This window comes from Benincasa hispida, chromosome 1 (assembly GCF_027475165.1).
Source record: "Benincasa hispida cultivar pf3 chromosome 1, pf3_genome.v1.1, whole genome shotgun sequence".
NCBI classification, from domain to species: Eukaryota; Viridiplantae; Streptophyta; class Magnoliopsida; order Cucurbitales; family Cucurbitaceae; genus Benincasa; species Benincasa hispida.
Window position 1 is genome coordinate 29,264,598 of NC_143478.1, and position 23,226 is coordinate 29,287,823.

At 30.8% G+C, this 23,226-nt stretch overlaps 1 protein-coding gene across 1 annotated transcript; it reads right to left on the bottom strand.

The window, feature by feature from the left end:
- Nucleotides 1-1,897: 1,897 nt before the first annotated feature.
- LOC120069719 (Protein kinase superfamily protein) lies at nucleotides 1,898-4,765 on the bottom strand. Its single transcript, XM_039021507.2, has one exon. The coding sequence runs from the start codon at nucleotides 4,662-4,664 to the stop codon at nucleotides 2,094-2,096; it is 2,571 nt and encodes an 856-aa protein (XP_038877435.1). The 5' UTR covers nucleotides 4,665-4,765; the 3' UTR covers nucleotides 1,898-2,093.
- Between the last annotated feature and the right edge of the window lie 18,461 nt (nucleotides 4,766-23,226).

Sequence of the window (23,226 nt, forward strand, 5' to 3'; positions counted from 1 at the left end):
GTATTAATTTCAGTATAGTGAATACAATCTCTAATACTAAATCCTTTTATGCTTTCAAAATAAACTATAATCTTTAAGCTGGTTGATCTTCTTAGACGATCGGCCTTTGGGTTTGTTGATCTTCTTGGATGATCGATCTTTAGGCTTGATGATTTTCTTAGAGAATCAGTATTCGCACGAGACTTCTAGAGAAACATATTTCATGGAGTTAAACTTGTGTTGATAGATTTGATGTAGCTATGGTTCGATCTCTAGTACTTGATCCTCTAGTTCTCTCTCGGTTGAATGCGTACGCTTGATGTATGGAAGTGGAGTGTGTGGATGTTCTTGAAGTTAGATTCCTTGAAGAATGTTTTCAATCTTCAAGTCTAAACAACTTCAGAAGTCAATGAGTCTTCTGATTGTAGAAAATTCTCTTTAGACTTTCTAGAGTGTAGAATTGCTGACCCCCACAAATGAAAAGAACTCATATATTTATAGAGTTCTCAGATGAGCTTTGTGAATTTGACTTGGTTAATCCATGGATCTGGCCTTTGGACCCAACTAATTAGATTTAGGGCTTATTTGACATTTGGTCAAATTAAGTTTTTTTTTTTTTTGTTCAATTGGACTTTAGCCCAAATAATAATGTCAAATTGGACTAAATTAATTTTATTCAATCTAGCAGTCATGATGAAAACATGTGACATCATCAAAATTCGCCAATTTATATCTTCAATTTTAATTTAGGACACATGTCAACTTTTAATTAGTCCCAAGTTCAATTATTTGTAATTTCGTAATTAATATGATAAATGACGTGGTAATTTGCGCTTGGTGCAAAATTTTTCATTCAACCCCAAATTTTCAAATTTTAATTACAAAAATACTATAATGAACGAAAAGAATATTAATTTAAAATATGGTTTGAAATTCAAATGACAATATTTTTTAAAAAATATAGGCTTCTTACCTTTTTGCGCGCTAAGCCCGCGTGAAAGGAAAGAAAACCCTTTCTCCAATTTGGAAAAGGGTGAGAAATTTTTGCATTAAAAAGGAGTTCATCTTGCAAATGACATTAATGTACAAAAAATAAGTATATATATATATATATATATATATATATATATATATGCAAATATAAGATATATGCAAATATAAGATATTATATAAGACTTGAAAAAAATAAGATATTATATAAGGTTATTTTCAAATATAGAAATATGAATCAATTTATTTTATAAATATAACATGTCACTGTCTATTAAGCACCATTAAAAAAAAAAAAAAAAAAAAAAAAAGTTCGCGAATCAAAATACACTTAGAATATTCATAAACCAAATTATAACAAATTTAAAATCCAAGAACTAAAAACCATATCTAAAAATTTAGAAACCAAAATAGAATTTAAACAAAATTAAATCCCCTTGATTTGAATGATGGGAAGAAAAAGAGAGGGAAAAAACAGTAAAAGGACAAATTTATTCGTTAATTTAGGTCTCCTGATAGATTTATGACTTAAATACTTTAGTTTTGTTACACCTAACATCAACTTTGGGTCACAACCAAAAGATTCCCAACAAAAAGGAAAAGATAAAGAAAGATGCCACGTTCTTTTACACTGCCCACTCCAAAAAAAAAAAAATCTCTCTCTCTCTCTCTCCTCTTTTTTTTTTCTCCCTTTTTTCTTCATTTTATTTTGTGAAAAGTGTAGTTTCTTTTCAGCTCCCACAAACGACATGCAGAACAGTCCACTAAATTAACTCGACATGTAGTTTTGTGTCGAGAAATTGACCATTGATCATTAATCCCAAAAAATAATAATGAAGAAGGTTAGGCAAGAAATGCTTGGCTTTTTACACGTCTTAAAGTGGTATGGCTTGTTTTTAAAAACATTTTAAAAAATGGGAAACAAAACTAGGGAACAATAAGTAGAACTTAATTTTCAAAAAAACAAAATGCAAAACACAACCCATTATGGCAAATGTAATTTTCCTACAGTATAATGTATGTAAGTATGCTATTTCTAAATATGTTGTAAGAAACGAGAGATAACTATTGAGATTGCTATTTTGGAGGCTTCTTCTGTTTTTAGAATCCATCATAAAGCTAAGCTATCTTCCATCGTTAGTAAGCAATTGGGAGAAAACTTTGGTTGTACTTATGTCTGAATAATTGCCAGTACCTTCATCTGAATGTCTCCTCAAGTTGCTCGGATGAATAGCTGTGGATGTTGGAAAGTCGGAGTCATCAACGTTAACAGGTTCCGATGGTTCGTTTGGTGGCCCGATTTGTAGTTGAAGAACATATTCCAAGTTCCATAAGACATCCCCCATGGTTGGTCTGTCAATACCATAGTCAGCCAAACATTTTTCTGCTGTTTCTCCATATTTCTTTAACGAATTCGGATTGATTTGCCCGACCAAATGTGGATCGATAATCTTTTCGAGCATCCCTTTCCTTTGCCAATGCAATGCCCATTCCGCGAGATTTACTTGTTCCCTAGCAAGCAATGGATCAACAGCAGGCCTAGCACAAAGAACTTCAAAGAGCACTACTCCAAATGAATACACATCTGACTTATCAGTGAGTTGTTGTCTTCGAAAGTATTCCGGATCTAGATAGCCAAAGCTGCCTTTTACTCCAGTACTAACATGTGTCTCGTCGAGACGAGGTCCTGATCTCGAAAGACCAAAATCAGCAACCTTAGCAACATAATTCTCATCCAGTAAAATGTTGGTTGACTTGATATCGCGGTGGATGATGCCCTGTGCAAAACCAGTATGGAGGTAGTGAAGACCTCTGGCTGCGCCAATGCAGATTTCGAGCCGTTGCTTCCACGACAATGGCGATATGACCGAACCGTACAACTGCTTTTTCAATGGACCTTTCTCCATATATTCATAAACCAGTATCATTTCTGACTGTTCATCACAGTATCCAACAAGCGAAACAAGATGGTGATGTCGAATCTTCGACAAGATGGCAATCTCTGTGTGGAATTCAGGAAGACCCTGCCGTGATCCTGGCACACCTCTCTTCACAGCAACCTTTATATTGTCCCGAAGAACCCCTTTGTAAACCATACCAAATCCACCCGAACCAATGATCAAACTCTTGTCGAAATTGTTTGTTGCTGACTGGATTTCATTGAAAGGGATCTTCAAGCTGTGATATCCATTTGGCCCAAAAGAGGCAAGAGTTGATCCCCTTGATAATTTACTATCAGAACTGCCTCCTCCATATGCCTGAACCGAAGTCCAGCCTGCGCTCTCCGCCCGCTTCGGCTTCGGTTTCTTCCTCCTCTTGCATCCCAAAGCAAGAATTGCAGCAACAACCAAACATAAACCGATAAATCCACCAACAACAGGACCTATAATAACCCATAAATTTCTTTTCCTCTTCTCAGTTTCTGAAAACATATCCTTAGCATTCACCATTTCCATGATCTCTGCTCCATTTAAGATCGCATTATATCTAAAAGAACTGCTCAGATCAGACGGTCCGACACTAATCTGAATATTCCCAAAACTACCAGAATCCACGATGAAATCAAAAAAATAAGGAGTTGAAAGCTGAAGGGAAAAAGATGACAAATCCATATCCCTATATGCAGGATAGCCATTGATATACACATTGAAATATAACTGATTAAGAGCAGAGCTAACAATATCACAGAAATGCAAGCGAACCAAGTGCTTCACGCCATTAGAATCCAATGGAAAGTTCCAGGTGAGGTTAAATTTTGCACCCGAAATTGAGTGGTCCTTGTTCATCTGCTGCGCCGTCATATAAACGATGTCCGGCGCGTCCTCCCTGGTGGCCCCGCCGGGCTGATAGTTCGGGGTGTGAAAAGTTGTGGCGAGCTTTGCCGCCGACTTTAAAGCCAGGTAAGGCTCATCGGGCACCCAAGTTCTCCATAAAGTGTCGTTAAACGGGGTCAATTTTGGACCCCCAACGTTAATTCTGTATTTGGTTTCCAAAACTTGTGATGTGAGTTTGTAATATTCTCGACCTCCATTAGAATCCACAAGCTTAGCTCCATTATCAGTAATAAGTTCTTTAGGGGCTGAAAATACTTCGATTGCATTCGCGAATCCAAAACCCGAACTCGAAGCCGGTTCGAACTCGATTTCAAGGACGTTGGTGTCAATTCTCACCATAAACTCTTTAATCACAGAATCATTAACATGAAAAATACTAGAAAGCAAAAATCCATTAGCCGAGATGGTAAAATTTGCAGAATGTAAAGCGAATTCCGGCGCCGAAAATGGCGAAAGATGGAACCGTAACAAGTGAGTACCGTTCTTCTTGATGTTGAACTTGTAGCTTGAGGCCCTGGTGAAAACTCTGGCTGTGTGATACAAAGAGGGAGAATGCGGAGATGGATTTCGATCGGAAACCGCCACCGATTTACCGGCAGTGAGAAAGTCGGATGCGGGTTTCAATGAATCGCCGACGAAGATGCGATTAAAGAAAGAAGAATTGGAGAATGAGCCGCAGCTGAGAAGGTAAATGTCAGAGGGAACAAAATCAGCAGAAAGAAAAGGAAGGAAAAAAAGAAGGAGAAGAAAGAGGAATTTGGAGATCCCCATGGGAGGCGGCAGACAGTTGCAGAGAAGGAAGAAGTTTAGCTTTAAAATGGAAATGGTTTGCTGTGGGAACGGAGCCATAGCCATAGCCATAGCAAAGTGAGAGTGAGGAGTGAAAAATGAAAATATTTGGAATTTGAAGGGCTAAATAATAAACAGCAATTTAAATTTCAACATTGACAGTTGTTATATATATTTGTAGCGCATATTTTATCAAAAAAGAATAACATAACATGAGACATGACTTCCCCTCTCTCTCTCTCCGTATCATACAATTTCTTTTCTTTCTTTGCCAAATTTTCATTTCTTGAAAGTTCGAATGATGATGACAGTGGGTGGTGACGTAGTATTACAATTATTAATTTATTGATAATAATTAGGACTTTTAAGTGTAATTAATTTTGTAAATCATTATGATGCTCTTAAAGAAAAAGGATAGAGTTGTTTATTGAAGAGATAATAAGTCTCATATTGACGTTAATAAAATAAAGGGTAATTCCTCTCCAAATACACCTGTGATTATGTGAATTTACTTCTTAAAATTTAAAATATATATATAATCTAAGAAAGTATTTGATTTATTGCAAAGCCCTCTGTTTAATCCAAACTATTTGTCTTATCATATATGTTTTAGAAACTTAAAACATAAATATTTGTCTAATAAATATATTGCATCACTATTTTTTTTTCCTTTTAATCTACTTTTAAACAATTTTAAGCTACGTTTAGCATTGTATTAGTTGTATCGGCATTTAAAAAAAATATTAATCGTAATTAGAATTTGGTAAAACATATCTAAATTAGATTCATTAAAGTCACTTTTAAAAACATATTAATTTAACGTTGACTTTAAAAACAATATCCTTCTAGCTTTTAGATCCACATAATTTTTAATTAATATTTAGTTTTTGATTTTATACTTTAAAAAGATGATCATTTTATATATTTATCTATTTCTCACTTAATCAAATCTGTTTATATTTTTCATGAGCTGGATGCATCATTTTTTTTATAAAAAAATACCATATTTATTTTTTAAATAGTTATTGTTTTCTTAATATTTAAAAATTAATCTACAACAAACCAAATTTATCATACTTAATAATTATTTAAAATTTTAAATTACAAAAAAAAAATTGATTTGATTATAAGCCTATTTTAGTTATTATATTTAAAATATAATGTTTTTGTATCTATTTACCAAACACTCTAATCTACTTTTTCAAGTTTAAGCTGGAATTTACCCAACATTATTTTACTTCTTTTCACAACACGTTTTTCCTAAAAATACAACTGCCAGCAATTATTTTAAGAGCTACAACAATTCTAAATGGAGTGATTTAAATTCACGTGTTATAGTGGTATATTTGAAAATTTTTTATTTTTACCTCTAAATTCGTCAAATTATTTCAATTTTACCTTAAACCTTTAAGATTGTCAAATTGGACCTAGACCTTGTTACAATTTTTACAAATTCTTTCACTATTTTCAACCAAAGAAAGAAAAAAAAAAAAAAAAACACAAATCTCTATATGATCACTATTTCAAGAAATTCAATGTTTGTACAAATTTTAGTTTGATTTGTGCGCAAATTAATCATTAATGACTAAAACACACAAATTTTAATAAAAACTTAACTCTCATACTATTGTATTCTTTGAAATTTAATTTATTATTATAGATGTGTTTTATAACTTATTGAACACATGTGAAAATACTTAATAAAAAGATCTTTCTAAACGAAAAATTTATTTAGGAAAAAATTGATTAATAAAAAGGTCTGTCTAAACATTCCTTTTCTAAGCTAAAAGCTACACTTAACTTTAAAGGATCATCTTAAAAAGTTGAAATTTTATATTAAAATGTAATACAACTTGAACTTTAGGGTTTAAAATTGTTTTTTTCTTTCTTAAATTATAATAGTGGTCACTTTTTTTTTTTTTGGTAGAATTTTCACATTAGCAATGATTATTTCCACTCATTTTCTATTGACCAAGTTTGGAAGTGGGGTGGATAATGGAATACACAAAGCATAAGAAGATTGAAGGGTTATATGGCAATTGCAGTGATTTGAAGGGTTGTTTTACAATTATAGTGGTCTGAAGATACATAATGATATTATTGATGTCAAATTAATTATAAAGATATGTTTTATATCATTATTTTATTGTCAAAATGAGCTCAACTAAGTGGTATTAACATACATTTCAATCCAAGAAGTCGGAGGTTCAATCATTTGCTCTATAATAATTGTACTAAAAGAACAATGATCTAATTATATTAAAATAAGAAGTGGTATTTCTTTTTTTAAAAAAGAAAAAAAAAAAAACTAATTTATCCAACTGAGTATAATATATAATACTTTGTATTTCAATATCTTTTTATATATATGTTTAAATTTCTTTCCCCTAATTCTTATCCCAATTTTCAACATCCAGGTTGTCATTATGCAATGGGTGCAATTGAGATGATTTGACATTATGAGAAAAAATCTTTCTGATCCAAAAAATTTAGGTTTTGTTTGTAATTATTTTATTTTTAATTTTTTGTTTTTGAAAATTAAACTTATTTTCTCCCTATTTATTACAATGATTTGCATGTTGTTTACGAATAATGGTTGAATTCTTAACTAATTAAAAAAAATTAAAAAAAAAAAAAACCAACTTTTTAAAAGTTGTTTTTTTTAGTTTTCAAATTTTGACTTTGTTTTTAAACTATTGAAAAAAAGTAGATAAAAAAGTTGAAGGTAAAAATAGTGTCTATAGACTTAATTTAAAAAATAATAATAATAACAATAGTTACTAAATATTATCAAATTATTTCATTTGAACCATTAATAAATAATAACTCTAAACAATGAACAATAAACAATAACAGGGTATGAAATTGGTGTGATGTCACTCTAGATTTAGTCTGGATAATTCAACAACAACATGGTTAGATTATAGATTTCATTTATTATTTAACATAGTATTTAGAAGATAGATAGTTTTGACTTCTTCCATATTTTGTAAATAAACACATTATGTCATTTTGATCAATTAAGAGTTGTATATAGGTTTTTTTCTTTCTAAATTTATCATGATATAAGAATCATAAGATTTACAGTGTTTGTCCAGTGATAGAATTAATTTATTGTGTTTGGATCCCACCAAATATCATAGTGTCAAACATCACTTCTTTTTTTTTATTACGTTTTATCACTTACACTAAGGTTTAAACAATTATGAGTCACATTCACTTATGTCACTAACTTATAAATTTAATGAAAATGTTAAAATAAAATTTGATATATAGATTTGAAACTATATAGCAAATTGTATTACTTTACTCAAAAGTTAAATTAATATGTTTCCGTGTATGTATTAACATAAAGATAATTAAGGAAAAAAAATCCTTTCCTTTAGTTCGATGGTTGGATGACTCTGATTAGTAAATTAATAACCTGTTTTTAAGTTAAAATTTATTATCTAAATTATTCAACAACCATATATCATTCTACTTATTTTTGGAAAGATTTTGAGTGACTTTTTCTATTAACAATATTTTCTTTTAAAACAAATTATTATATCATAATATAGATTTGGAACTTATTTTGTATATAACTATATATAGGAAGGTTTTTGTGACTCTTTTCCAAGCGTGTTTATGTTTGATGACTCGTACTCATAAATGTATGAGTTTCACTATTGCTTCTTTTTTTAATATAATATATTGCGTTAGGGATGACCTTATCTATAATAGTGATGATTATCCCTATCAAGATTTCTATTTTTTTTATCCAAATATAATAAACGGTGAGAAAATTAAGAAAAACACATCAAACTAACTGTACACATTCGATAATATTGCATTAGAGATGATTATGTGTAGCTTTAATGTAATCTACCATTATTGTCATCTTATTTTTCTCATCCAAAAATACAATAAACTTTGAGGAGAGAAAAAATCATAATAAAATATGATGTTTGTATAAAATTAGAATTCATATATTCATGAGAATGAATCATCAAAACATTTGAAAAGGGAAAAAAAAATCATATATCTTGAGCATCCCTGCACTCAAAGTGAGGATGCATTAAATTAGGATGGAAAAGAACATCCATCCAATCAAAATGTGATGAAAATTTTTTGACCTTCGAAGGAGGTTCTACCACTAATCAGCCGCCTCGCATCTCAAACACTCACCCAGCTGCTTTTTTCCCCCCTCAACTTCCTTTTTGCAATAATTTCATATCTTGCTTATCCTTTTGAGAGTGGGAGGTTTTATTGAAATATTATAGGTTAAACAAATATTTGGTGAATTATGGCCGTTTTAAAATTATTTAGAGATTTATTATAGTTTGATAGTTTTTATAGCGAGGAAGAGAGTGAGAAGATTAAGTCAAATTTTCAAAACTTGACCTATAAATTTGGTAAAGTTTAGGATTATGACGAGTGTTGAAAACTCGACATATTGTCCACAACGTCTGGTCACATCCGTCAGACCACTTTTGACCCTTCGCCTTTATTACTTCTTAATCCGTGGGTTGACTTTTCAACACTTGACCTACACCTTTTTAAATCCACCACAAGCTTCCCAAATCACAATTTGTCTCTGCCTTCTATTATTATCTACCTGTCTTCTTCTCCTTCCAAAACTTATCAAAATTTGCTTTCTACCCATCTCTCTTATTCTCTTTCGAAGTTTTCTGACTCTGTCTCTCAGCTCATCTTTTTCCTTCTTCTTCCAAAAATTGTTATTAAATCCTCTTCTTCTCCACATTCGTTGATCAAATTGTGAGGTTTGTATATTTAAACTACTAAATTTCACATTTTTTAAATAATTAAAAATTTTATTCCTATTATCCTATTATTATATTTTTTTTATAATTTTTGTTGTTGTTTGGGAAACAAAGAACCAAAAAGAGATAACGTTCACTCAACAAGATTTTTTAAAATTAAAAATAAGTTATAGATCCATATTCTCATAATATTCTATTTTTTCGTAGTTTTTGTTTTTAGATAACAAATAACAAAGAAAAGAGGGACCGTTGTGACTTTGAGGGAAAAAAGTAAAACCTCTATTGAATTGGTGAGTTTACATTTTATTAATTACTAATTTTTTTATATATATTTATATTATTCTAGATATACCATTTTAATTCCGATGTTAGGAGGTTTATCATGTTAATTTTGTTTGTTATATGATATATATATATATATATATATAATATTTTACTTTTTTTTTTTTTTAGTATTAGTGTATTTTAAAAAGCTTAGTAGTTTTTTTTGGTATTTAATACAAAATTATTGTTTTTTATGTTAAAAGTTTTTTTTATTAGTTTTTAATATTTTTAATATTTTGTTTATATTTTTGTTTGTTTTTGTTTGTATATAAGTTTGATAATTAGGAAAATAATCAGTAATGTTTAGTAGTTTATTTTTTTTAATATTCTACTTTTTGAGTATTAGTGTGTTTTAAAAAGTTTAGTAGTTTTTTTTTATTTAATACAAAACTATTAATTTGAGTGATTTTTTTTTTTATATATTTCTTATAATATTCGATTGTTTTAGTATTTAAGTTTGATGTTCAAAATTTTATTATTAGTTTTTAATATTTTTAATATTTTGTTTATATTTTTGTCTGTTTTTGTTTGTATTTAAGTTTGATAATTAGTAATGTATTGTTTGTCTTTTTTTTTTTTTTTTTTTTTTTAGAAAATAACGGACAAATGTTTGGGATCTATATTGTTTACAAATGGTAATTTGATTGTTGGTGTTGATGGAGTTGATTATGACCGATCATCATGGGGGTTTTAACATAAATGTGAACGTGGACTTGTTTTTTTTAACAATTTGTTGAAATGGTAGGGATGTCACTTGGTGTAAATATGAGAGCAAATTAGTTAGAAATTGTATATACATATCCTAATATAATACCATCAGGATCAATAAGGTTTGTTCATTCCCTGTTCCTAATGAACAAGCAATGAACTTGATGTTCTCAATCGCAATGTTACTCCCAAATTTAGTGCATTTATATATTAATATGAGTAGGGTAGGATTGGATATAAACTTAAATGCACAACCTGTTATCTGTTTGAAGATCCTGAATCAGTTGCACCACCATGTGATTATGAAGATATGGTGGTTAATAATCAATATAGGGATTTTGGAACAGAAACAAATGAGGAGTTCGATTTTGATAGTCATGAACATGAGTTACCTTCAGATACATTCAATGATTTGAATATGAATATAATAGATAGCATTCGAGAACATGACCCAATTGTAGCACCTATGGATGTTGACAATACCCAATTGTATAAATGGATGATTTGTCAAGACAAAGAAATGCTACAACATGCAGTCAAATATTTTGCTATTAAGTATCATGCACCATATGAGGTTGTGGAATCGACATCGAAGATTTGGGCAATTCGGTATAAGAAGTGGGAAGAAGGTTGCAAATGAAGACTTCGTGCAATAAAGAAAAAGTCGCATGACTTATTTAAAATCATTAAGTATGTTGACCAACATACATGTTTTTACTCAAAACTTAGTCGAAGTCATGTACAATTAGATTTATCGACGATTGCACTAGAGTTTTGTGATGTTGTAAGAGAAAAACCGTCCATAAGCCTGACACAACTACATTCCAACATAAAAACAAATTTTGGATATCATGTTCCTTATCATAGGGTGTGAGAGGGCAAAAGAAAGACATTGGCTAAAGTGTTCAGTGATTGGGACGAGTCGTACAAATTGTTTTTCAAGTGGTTGTATATGGTTAAGTAGACTAATTCCCAAAACACGTGTGGAATGAAGACTAAATGAAATACCAACTGAATGACATGTCATTCTTACTTCTATATTATGGGTATTTGGTCATTGTATAGAAGTTTTTAATAGATGTCGGTCAGAGATTCAAATAGATGATACCCAGGTGTATGGAAAATATCGAAGAAAGTTACTGATTGCTATTGATGCAAAGGAGCATCTTCTTCATCTTGCATTCCCCGTTGCAAATGAGAATTCTGCAGACCTATGGGGATGTTCCTTGAAATATTTGAGAGAAATTGTTACACATGAAGAGGTGTGTTTAATTTTGGATTGACATGCTGAGTGAACAATTCAACAAATGGTTGGGCGAGACCAAAATGTCACCATCGATACTAAACCAGATACATTAAAGAATTATAATTAGTCAATACATATACATGTTTGATCTGATTCAACCTAATCGGGTACATTAATACTAAACCAAATTAAATTTTTCATACAAATTTTTAATGTATTTGTCTTTAATATTTTTTAATATACTATTTTAAATTTCAGATTATTTGAAAGCCTTGCAATGCTGCTGTGGACACTTTGTCCAATTTTTAGGGATGGCAACAGGGTCGGGACGAGGCGGGGATGCACTGTCCTTAATCCTTGTCCCCGCCCCATTCTCCATTTTGGGAGTCGGGGTCAGGAATCCCCTTTCGGGAATTTAGGTCCCCACGGGGAAAAATCTCCACTTTTTATTTTATTATTTTTATTATTTAAAATTAATTAAATTTAGTATTTACATTAAAATTGTAAAATTTATGCAAGAAATTAGTATTATTGTTACATATATTTGTTTAAATTAACAATTAAAAAATATTTTAAAGTTTTTATTATAAATTAATTAAAAAATAAAATTTATTATATTATAAAATAATAATTAAAAAAAACAGTGGTGGGGATCAAGGACGGGGAGGATCCCCTCCCCATCCCCGATTGGGGACCCAATTTGAATCCCCGATTTGACCCTCGTACCCGGTCAAACTGGGGATTCCTCGCCCCGATGGAGTTGGGACCCGACCCCGCGAGAAATTTTATCATTCTTACCAATTTCTGTACAAACAATCAAAACATATGAAAGAACTTATGACTGACGATAAATCCTCTCATATGTTTTCACATTGACGAGTGGCAACTTCTTGACAAGGTAATGAGACAATTTGGTTTGGATGTCCCATCGCCTTGTAATACTGAACCTCATAACATCGACCGAAGAACTGGAGATTTATCTGAAAAAGTTGCACATTTGGTAGTATGATGGCATTATCGTGCAAAGTTTATTGCAATTGGGGTTTCTATTGGCAATTTGATAGGGATGCCACTCAAAATTAATCAATTGATACAAGAATATTACAAGGCATTATGTTACTCGTCTAGGAGTAGCTGTGGGTCATCTGATACATAAAAAAATATTATCTAATTATTTTTAATTTAAATTTATTTTAAATATTGCCTAATCATTTTATAATTCACAGAGATCGAACAACAGTAACTGCCGTAATTTTGCAAATGATCCAAACCAAGTTCTTATTGCAACAAGAGCTATATGAAGGAGATAAATTATATGTACGATATACCTATTGCTCATCCACCAGTTCCTAAACGTAAGAGGCCTGGTCGAGTAGAAGAGGATGAGTTTGATGAGGTGGTTCACAATGTGGAAGAATTGCATATTATGATGCAGAGCCATTCAAGTTATGTTAGTCCGATGATGTTATGCCAACATTTGGTTCAGGATATTATGATTCAGAGGCCGGTCCATTGTCTTCATACCTGCATGGACATGGGCGTGACTGTGGAGAGCATAATGAATATTTATACTATAAAGGGTAGAGGTACTCGAGCAACATCAAGAGGAACCAGAGCAACCTCAAGTTCACAGTCGACGACAATAGCCAGCTCGAAATTGACTACGTTCTCCTTGTAGGATAAATTGATTTTTTTTATCATTATTTTTAAATGAATGAGATACATTAAATTGTTGTATTAATATGAACATTTTAATTTACATTTTATTATTTTCAAAGGTGGTCGAGACTTATTAAGAAATATAATTGCATAGAGTACCTTAAACAAAGTAAAAGAATAACAGCGTTGGAAAGAAAAAAGAATAATAGTATGATTTTTTAAAAAAATGGTCAAGACTTCAACACTCGACATATATTTTTTTTAAAAAAAAATTCCAACCTTTGTCGAGTGTTGAAGTCTCGACATATAGAAATTTACAAAAGAAAGTGTACAAGTCAAATAAAAAGGCTACCACATTTCTTTAAATAGTTTTGAAAGTACGATATTGGGCTAATTAGTTTTAAAAAGTAGAATATTAATCCAATTTTACCTTGATAGTTTGCTTTTCAATAATATACTTTCTTATCCGAGTTTAAAAATTATATACTGCAATCAAAATTAAAATATATCAGCGATTTGTGAAATTTATTGAGTTATGTAAACAATATTCAATTGCATATCAAATTTAATTCTTTAAAAAAAAACAAATATTTCTAAATTAAAAAGCAATTCTTCCTCAACTTTTCTTTTGACATCATATTTTTGAAATAAAATATTATATTTTGCCTATTTTTCTAAGAGAGATTTTTTAAAAATAGAAAAATTAGGTGTACTATTTATACATAATAACAAAAAAAAAAAAAATAATAATCTTCTTTAATAAATGCTATATAGGTTGATAGAAATCTATCAATATCTATCAGTGATAGAAATTGATAGGAGTCTATCATTGATACTATGTTATAGACGCTGATAGCTTTTTGTTATTTCTGTAAATAACTTGACATTTTTTTCTATCGGTAAAAATTTTGCTTTTTTAATTATAATGATTTTAAATGATAAAATTGTTGTATATTCAAATATAATAGACTGTGATAGACACTAATAGACATCTATCAACGTCAGTGATAGACATTGACATTTTGTTATATTTGTAAATAAATTGACTATATTCGAAAACAACCCTTTGTTTAATCGACACATGGATAATTTTTTGAAAAAATATTTTGTGCATCCTCACCTTTTTTTAAATGTGAAGTATATAATTTTTAAATATTTTTATAATTCCTTACATTTTTAAAATGCAAGGATCTGTAAAAAGTTCCATCGACAATAAAAAGGTACGTAAAAATTGCAAATGGAGACATCTGTACAATGTCAAAAGTAAGGAACGGTAGCATATATGTAGCATATATGTTAGGAATAGATTCAATTTTGAAATAAGTTGAAAAAAATACCATCTCATTAAGTAGTAATAATAATAATAATAATAATAATAATAATAATAATAATAATATATTTAAAAAAAACACCTAATTTGGAGGGATGGGAAAAGAGTGTAATCCAACCCAACCCTCTATGAAGATTGTGAGTTGTATATCAAAAGAAAAATTATATATATATATATATATATATTAAAGCAGACAGTGTATTGTGGTGATAGGGAAATTTGAGTGGTGGGAATGGTGAGTGTGGGACCCAATATAGTGAGTGGGTGGGTGGATATCCTTTTCATTAGCAAGAAAAAATTTCATTCTAATTTTATCCTCCTATTATACTTATTTTATCACATCACCCTTCTTCTTGCTTTTCTTCTCTACCTTTCCCATAATTGATGGGAGCAATAATTAGACTTTCATTTTAAGGTTATAGTTATTAATGTTGAAGAAATTTAGGGGTTGTTTGGGATAATATAGGATATAGGGAGTTTTAATGTCTGTGAAATTCTAATCGAGTATGATCGAATATATTCAAGCATTAAGATGATATGATATAGGATGTGAAGATATACCATCTCATGTTGGGTCTTCAAACAACCCGTTGGACACTTTAAACATGGAAGCAGCTCATTAAAGATAGCTTCTTATTTCTTATCAATTCTAGTTGCATTAATAAAAGAAAGAAATACTCCTATAATTATGTGTTCAATTTAACTAATTTTAGAATATTAGAGTGTTTGGTGATAAATAGAAGAATAAAATATAATTTTGATCCATATATTTTAGTATTTGTACAATGTTAGTCCATATATTCTCAATATATTTTAAATTTAGTCATTCAAAGTTAATTTTTTATCGAAATTGGTTAAGTACTTATAATAATTTGGTCATTTTGGTTAAGTCTGTTCAATTTTAGTTTATATACTTTCAATTATCCAATTTTAGCATAATCTCAAATTTCGCTCCCAATGTTAGTTTATTGTTATTTTTTCAAAAACAGTTTTGTTATCTATAGAATTTTGAAAACATTCACAAAATTTATTTTCTTACATGAATTTTTTATTATTATTTAATCCATTTTAGTAAAAGTTATCTTTTAGTGATAAAATTTAAGATTTATTGAAAGTATGAGGACTAAAATTAGACAATTGAAAGTATATAGACTAAATTAAATCAACTTTAAAATATGAAACCATGATGGTATTTTTAACCTAATATTTTTCATGCAAGAGTATGTATTATATAAATATGTTTTTTTAAAAAAAATTTATAAGGATAAAAAACTTTTCTTTGGAAAAAAATCAATTGTAAAATAAATTTAAGATTCGTTGAAAATATACAAATGATATTTCAATTGAAAATATTTTTATGACGTGTGTTTTAAGAAAGAAAAAGAAAACATATATTTAAATTAGAAGGCAGGTTAAACTCACCACCAGATATGAGAGTAATTTTTTTGTTATACATGAAAATGAGAAGAGAAACACAGCCTATCCATTTAGCAAGGAGATGACCCAAAAAAGGAATGGCCGCGAGGAAAGGCCCAACCTAACATATTTTTACATCAAAATATCCCAAATATTATTTTTAGATCTCAAAATATTTTCTTAAAAGAAATTATTATTCATATTAAAATTTTCACAAATGTCAAACTATTTATAGAAATAGCACGAAAAAAAAAAAACTAAAGATAGAAATCGATAGAAGTCTATCAATCTCTATCAATAATAGAAATTGATATAAATTAAAAATGATTAAATTTTGTTATTTTGTGTAAATAATTTATCTTATTTTTCTATTTTTGAAAATCTCCAATTATTCTTTCACCATTATACTTTAACATTTAATCCTTGCACTTCAAGAAATCAAAAGTAGTCTTGCTCATTATACCATGATTAAAAAGAGTTGCATTGACAATAAATAACAAAACAGTATTTAGTGTATCTCAGACAATATCTATTTCTACGATCCCCACTTTTATTACAACATATAAAAGAAAAATTAAAATATTTTAAAAAAGAAGTAAGAAGGTTTTTTTACATAAAAAATTATGATTGAACAATTTGATGGAATGCACAAAAATAGGTACGACTTGTGATGCAAGTAAGAATTTTTCTAAAATAATAGCTATCCCATTTGACATAACATTGTAGTTACTAAAATATGAGACAAAATATATTTTCGACTCTCCTGAGTTCAAGCAAATTTTTAAGTTTTGGTTAAATTGTTGATGAATTTTTAAGTTTGTGTTTTAGAGAACCCTAAGTTCTAACAAATATTTAATGGGCCCCTAATTTTTTTTAAAATTTTATGTCCAATAATTTTTAAATCTATTCTATTTTGGTCTTTAAATTTTTAAAAATATCTGTTTTAGTCCCTAGATTTTGAATATTATTTTATTTTGGTCCCTAAATTTTTAAAAATATTCATTTTAGTCCCTTAACTTTAAAAAAATGCTTATTTTGGTTTTTGGTATATTAAGATTTTGTTAACTCTTTAACAGAATGACGATGTGATTTGTATTTTTGGATGACTAAACTACCAAATAAGTTAGTTATGCAAAAAAAAAAAAAAAAATCTAAAGTTTCAATTTTGAATAAGGTGACAAAGCGGGAGAATTTAAAAGATATTTTTGGTTCAAAATTTTGGTTGTTTAGTATTTTGGTGTATTGGTCGTTGACGTTTTACTTCATCTTGTCCAATACATCTAGAGCCTAGTCATCTAAAAATACAAGTTCCCTCACATTTCTAATGAAAAATTAACATAATTTTAATGGTAGGGGCTAAAATATACACTTTCTAAAAGTTTATGGATTAAAACGAATGCTTTTTAAAGTTAGTGAACCAAAATAGAACAAGATTCAAAGTTCAGTACTGGATTAGGATTCAAACCAATTTTTTAGCTTTAAGAAAGTCTAATTAGTTTCTTAACTATGCCAAAATGAGTATAGATCAACTTGTCATTGTGTTAGATGTTCAATTTTCCACCTCACATATTGTCAAAAATAAAATAAAAGAAAATAAAAGAAAAATAAATTTCGCAACCTCCAAATTTGTGTCTAATAGGTTCATGACATACTAATTTTTTTTTAAAATTAACTTTGTGCATTTAATTTATACATTCAATATAAAATGAAACTTTATGTGTTAAATTTTAAATTATGTGCGGTAAGTGACTTTTTTTCTTTTCTTTTCTTTTTTTTTTTTTCTTTTTTTAAGAAATGGAATATATTGAAATTCAATTGAATATTTAATAACTTATTAGACACAATCTAAAAAATCAAATGATATATAATATATTTCTTGAATGAACTCTTATACAAGAGATCCAATAAGCGGAAGCAAGATCTTTCTAAACCCATTGTGAAAGAATAAACGCATTCACAAACATACAAGAACAGTTATGCATTATAGAGTAAATTACAACATGCTTTTCATTTAAAAACAAACGGAATCGAGCGTATACCTTTGAAGAAGTTCTCTCGATCTACACCAGTCAGACATTCACACAAACTCGATCCAATGCCCGAACACAGCAAACAACTGGTGAATTGACGAACTGTCAGATCCTCAAACCCAATCGAGTAATACTTGATCCTTGACCCTCTAACAACAACACTCGACACTATCACTCGGTTACCTTGGTATTCTCGGAGTGAGAATCCAGAAGGTGTGGGCTCTTTGTGAATTTGGTAGATGGACGGAGGAAGTATATGATCGAGTTACACGATCGAGTATGTGGGAGAAAGGCTTAGTTTATCGTATAAGGCTTAGTTTATCGTATAGACACTGGGTATCCTATAGTTTTAATATCACATTATATGTAATATTTAAACTATAGTTCTTTTCTCCTTTATTTAATATAAATCATATTTATATTAATTCCTCCAATTAATGTATCTAATACATCAAATCAATTATATCACATATAATTGAATCAATTTAATTATATCATATATAATCAAATTTCCTCTTGTTAATTTGAACATTTCAAACTAACCCAAAAACTGATTCTCAACTTGAATCCATTGAGCTACCAAGGGGACCTTATGGACCTGTAGCTTGAAGCTCCAATGGTACGTGAATAACTGACTAAACTTTTTAATCACGATATCTACCATTCGTTAACTACCGGACACTCCACTAAAGACCAACAACTGCACTATTCGCATTACAAATATATTTATGTGTCCATTGGATATAACCAATCAACAGTACGATAACCCTTCATAGATCTCTTGTAAGTATAGCTGGGCCAATTTACCATTTTGCCCTTGTAGTTACATCTAACTCCTTAAGTACCATTGAATTCTTTAATGAACAATATATCATAGTTCTACTATGAGTGAACACTTCTCGAGCCATGAGAAAGTGTGTGACGCCACATTGTTCAAGCCCCAAAATCAACCCTTAAGGGAGCAATCTATCTACTTACCCCTGCTTCGGGGAATGAGTGAATTCTGTCTTATGTAGCTGAGTTCCCAGCTCCCCAATTAGACGAACCTAAAGTAGTAGGTTTGAGTCGGCGATTTGGCCACTCGCACCGATGCAAATCAAAGGACCACCCTCATAGACAGAAGTTCCCAACTCACTTATGATTAAGGTTATGTTACCTATGGTCATCTTAGTGAAATGAAAGTCTCTGTCATGAATGACGTTATATAACAAGACTAAACATTTCGTAGTCTGGTCTTATACAAACTCCTTTGTATAGGATACCCTCACTCGCATGTCTCCACATGAATGATCAAGATCATACCATATGTAGCACTTTACAATATTTGTAACATCTACAAAGCGGGTTGTATCCATAGTGTCACCAGGATAAGGTTTCCCTCCTTTATCTATATACTACAGACCATTTAGGTTATCACTTAAGGCATGATCCACTTGTATGTCTCCATTGAAGGAAATCAAACACGAAGATTTCTATGAGCAGCGGAATAGATCATTCTAAATTACAATCATGTATGAATATTACAATTACAGTCGTGAACACAAACATACGGTTATGCAATCAATATAGAAGTTACAACATGAAACAACAAGAAATCAAGGAGAAATCTCTACGAACATTTGTAGACTCGTCTCCACGCTTCTTGCTCACGAACGCTCGAACACAGAAACCTCGAACGCTCGAACAACATGGCCACTACAAACACCGCACAGTCGTCCTCATCGATCGCTTGGGTCACAAACACCCTAACAACACGAACGCCTCCACAGAACCTCGACGGCGTCGAGTTGAGTATGACACCACCAAGAAGGGTACCTTGGTATTTTTGTTGTGAGAATCTAGAGGGTAAGCTCTGTGTGGACTTGGTTTGAGGTAGAAGAAGGAGGAAACAACAATCATGTACACGATTGGGCCAATGGGAGATGGCTGAAACCTATCGTATAGGTCGATGCCCAATCGTTTAGCAAAAGCTAAGCGATCGTTTAGCTCATTGCTTAGTTTCGTGTCTGTTGCTTACAAAACACTACACGATCGTCCAGCTCACTTAAGTTGTCGCTCAGTAAATCTTATTTACTTGACAACTTCCGTTCCGTGAAATTCTTTTCTCGAGAGAAATCTCAAAACATTATTGCCAAAACGCACTAAAATTAAGAAAACAATTTTCCTTTTATCTCACGGTTACCATGAACCACCAATAACCTCCCACTCAATTGGTTATTAGAGAAAAAGATTTAATTATCCAATAATTAATATTATTATAAATATAAATGATAACCAACTTACGTACTATATTTATAACCAATAGTTTTAATATTTCATCTTATGAAACATATAAACCATAGTTCTTTTTCTTTTCCATGACACTTAATGTAAATCTCATTTACATTAATCCTCTACTAGATATATCTCATACATCATACCGATCATATCATATATAATCAAAATACCTCTTGTCAATTTGAATATTTCAAATCAACACCAAGAACTGATCCTCAACTGAATTCATTGAGCTACCAAGGGGACCTTATGAACCTGTAGCTCGAAGCTTCAACGGTACGTGAATAACTGACTAAACTCTTTAGTCACGAGATCCACCATCTGTTAACTACCAGACACTCCACTAAAGACCGACAGCTGAACTCTCCTTATCATAGATATATTATGTATCCATCTTAACCAATCAACAGTGCGACAACCCTTCACAGATTGCTCGTAAGTACAGCTCGACCAATAACCGTTATGTCCCTGTAGTTACATCTAACTCCTTAAGTACCACTGATCTCTCTAATGAACATAAGTCATAGTCTTACTATGACTGAATCCTCTCTTCCAAAGAGAAGTTGTGGCCGCTATGTTCAAGCCCCAAAATCAGCTCTTAAGGGAGCAATCTCTCTACTTATCTCGTCTTCGGGAAAGAAGTGAATTCCATCTTGTGGATTGAGTTCCCAGCTCCCAGATCAGACAAGTCCCTAAAAAGGTAGGCATGTAGACTTGGCAATCTGGCCACTCTTACCCATACTAATCAAATGATCGCCCTCAAAGACAGGAGTTCCCAAAACATTTAGGATTGAGGTCGTGTCACCTATGGTCGTTTAGGTGAGATGTAAGTCTCTAGTATCAACGAAGTTATATACAAAGTCTAGTCATCTCATGGTCCAGGTCTTATACAAACTCTTTGTATAGGATACTTCCGCTCGCACGTCTTCACATGAATGGTCAAGATCTACCGTCTGTAGTAGTTTACAATACTTACAAACCTCTACAAAGTAGGCTGTATCTATAGTATCACCAGGATCAGGTATCCCACCTTAATCCTTATACTACAGACCTATTTAGGTTATCACTTAAGACATGATCTACTTGTATATCATATATACATGCTTAAATTCACATAAGATAACCAATGAGCTTTGTTTATTAGATATGAGTAAATGCCAGAATGAAATAACACTTATTTTATTCATCAAACAATGTGTATCTTTACAAAACAACGAGATTATGGGAGAATTAGGACACCAATCCCAACATCCACATACATGCTTAAGTTACAACAATAACCAGGGATCTTAGTTTATTGGTTTGTGGTTAATGCAACTAAAATATCTCATATTTCATAGACAATAGTGAAGAAAATTTCTCATATTATTACATCACAAATATTTGTTCATACACGTGTTTACAAGCTACAGGACCCTACGAAATTTAGGATATCAACCCCAGCATTTCTATATTTTAATAAAATGTCATTAGTAGTAACATTTTACTATATTTCAAAATAATTTCAGCAGTTTTTCATTTAAATTAATTACATTATTAATATATAACCTAATATATATAACTTTTGCTTTTAAATTTAGGGAAATTTGTATGGATGACCCATTTTTTGAGTCCAAAATGTCAAATGACCCATTTTTTTTAAAATAATAATTGACCACCTGCTGACATCATCACCATACTAGATTACGTAAATGCCCTCACCTCTTTGTCTTCTTACCCTTTTATTGAAAACCAAAACTAAACTAAAACTTTTCCACTGCCACGCGACAAATTTATTCTAATCGGCAAGTGAATTCAATCTGTGCCGATTGTGTCTTAAACTGATCGGTAATAGGGATAGGGTGGGTCATTCTAGGGTTTAGAAATATTATGAACCTATAGTTTTTTTTGTTTGTTTGTTTTATTTATTTATTTTTATGTGTTTTGAGGTTGAAGACGAGTAGAAAGAGAGAATGTGAGTGAGATAAGTGAGAGTGAAATCGGCGAGAGTAATACTAGAGAGAGCGATACCAGCGAGAGCGATACCAGAGAGAGCGAGACAATGTCTAAAGAAAATCTTTCTCTAGAGAAATGGAGAGAGAGAGGAAGAGAGAGAGCGATGGATGTGCAGATGAAAGAAATACTAATTCAAGAAAGGTTTGATAATTAAAATCAGAATTAGTGGTTAAAAAATTATTTTAATAGTTCTTTAAAGGTTGCGTTATATTTTGATTATGCAAGGGAGGACATGCTTGCGAGAGCTTTTCTGTCTAAATTTGATTTATATAGAATTGTTATTAATTGCTTAGCTAAAGTATAACTTAATAACGATGAATAACAATTAGTTTTCGAGAGTAAAGATCAATTGGCCACATCCATCACTCTCTCTCGCTCTCTCTTGCTTTCTCTCTTTCTCTCTCTTGCTCTCTCTCCCTTTCGAAGAGAAAGATTTTCTTTAGACATTGTCTTACTAGTCTCACTCTCTCTGGTATCGCTCTTGTGAGTCTCACTCTCTCTAGTGTCGCTCTCGCTGATTTCACTCTCACTTATCTCACTCACATTCTATCTTTCTACTTGTCTTCAACCTCAGAATATATTGAAAAAAAAAAATCATAGGTTCACAATATTTTTAAACCTCGGAACGACCCACCCTATCCCTATTACAATAAGTTTAAGACATAATCAACACTGATTGAATTCACTTACCAATCAAATTTGATTTGTCGGCGGTAAGTAAAAGGGTAAAAAGATAAAGAAGTGATGACATTTACATAATCTGATATGGCGATGATGTCAGCTGAAAGTCAATTGACATTATTTTTAAAAAATGGGTCATTTTAACATTTTGAGCCAAAAAATGGGCCGTCTATACCATTTTCCCTTAAATTTATGGGAGGTACTA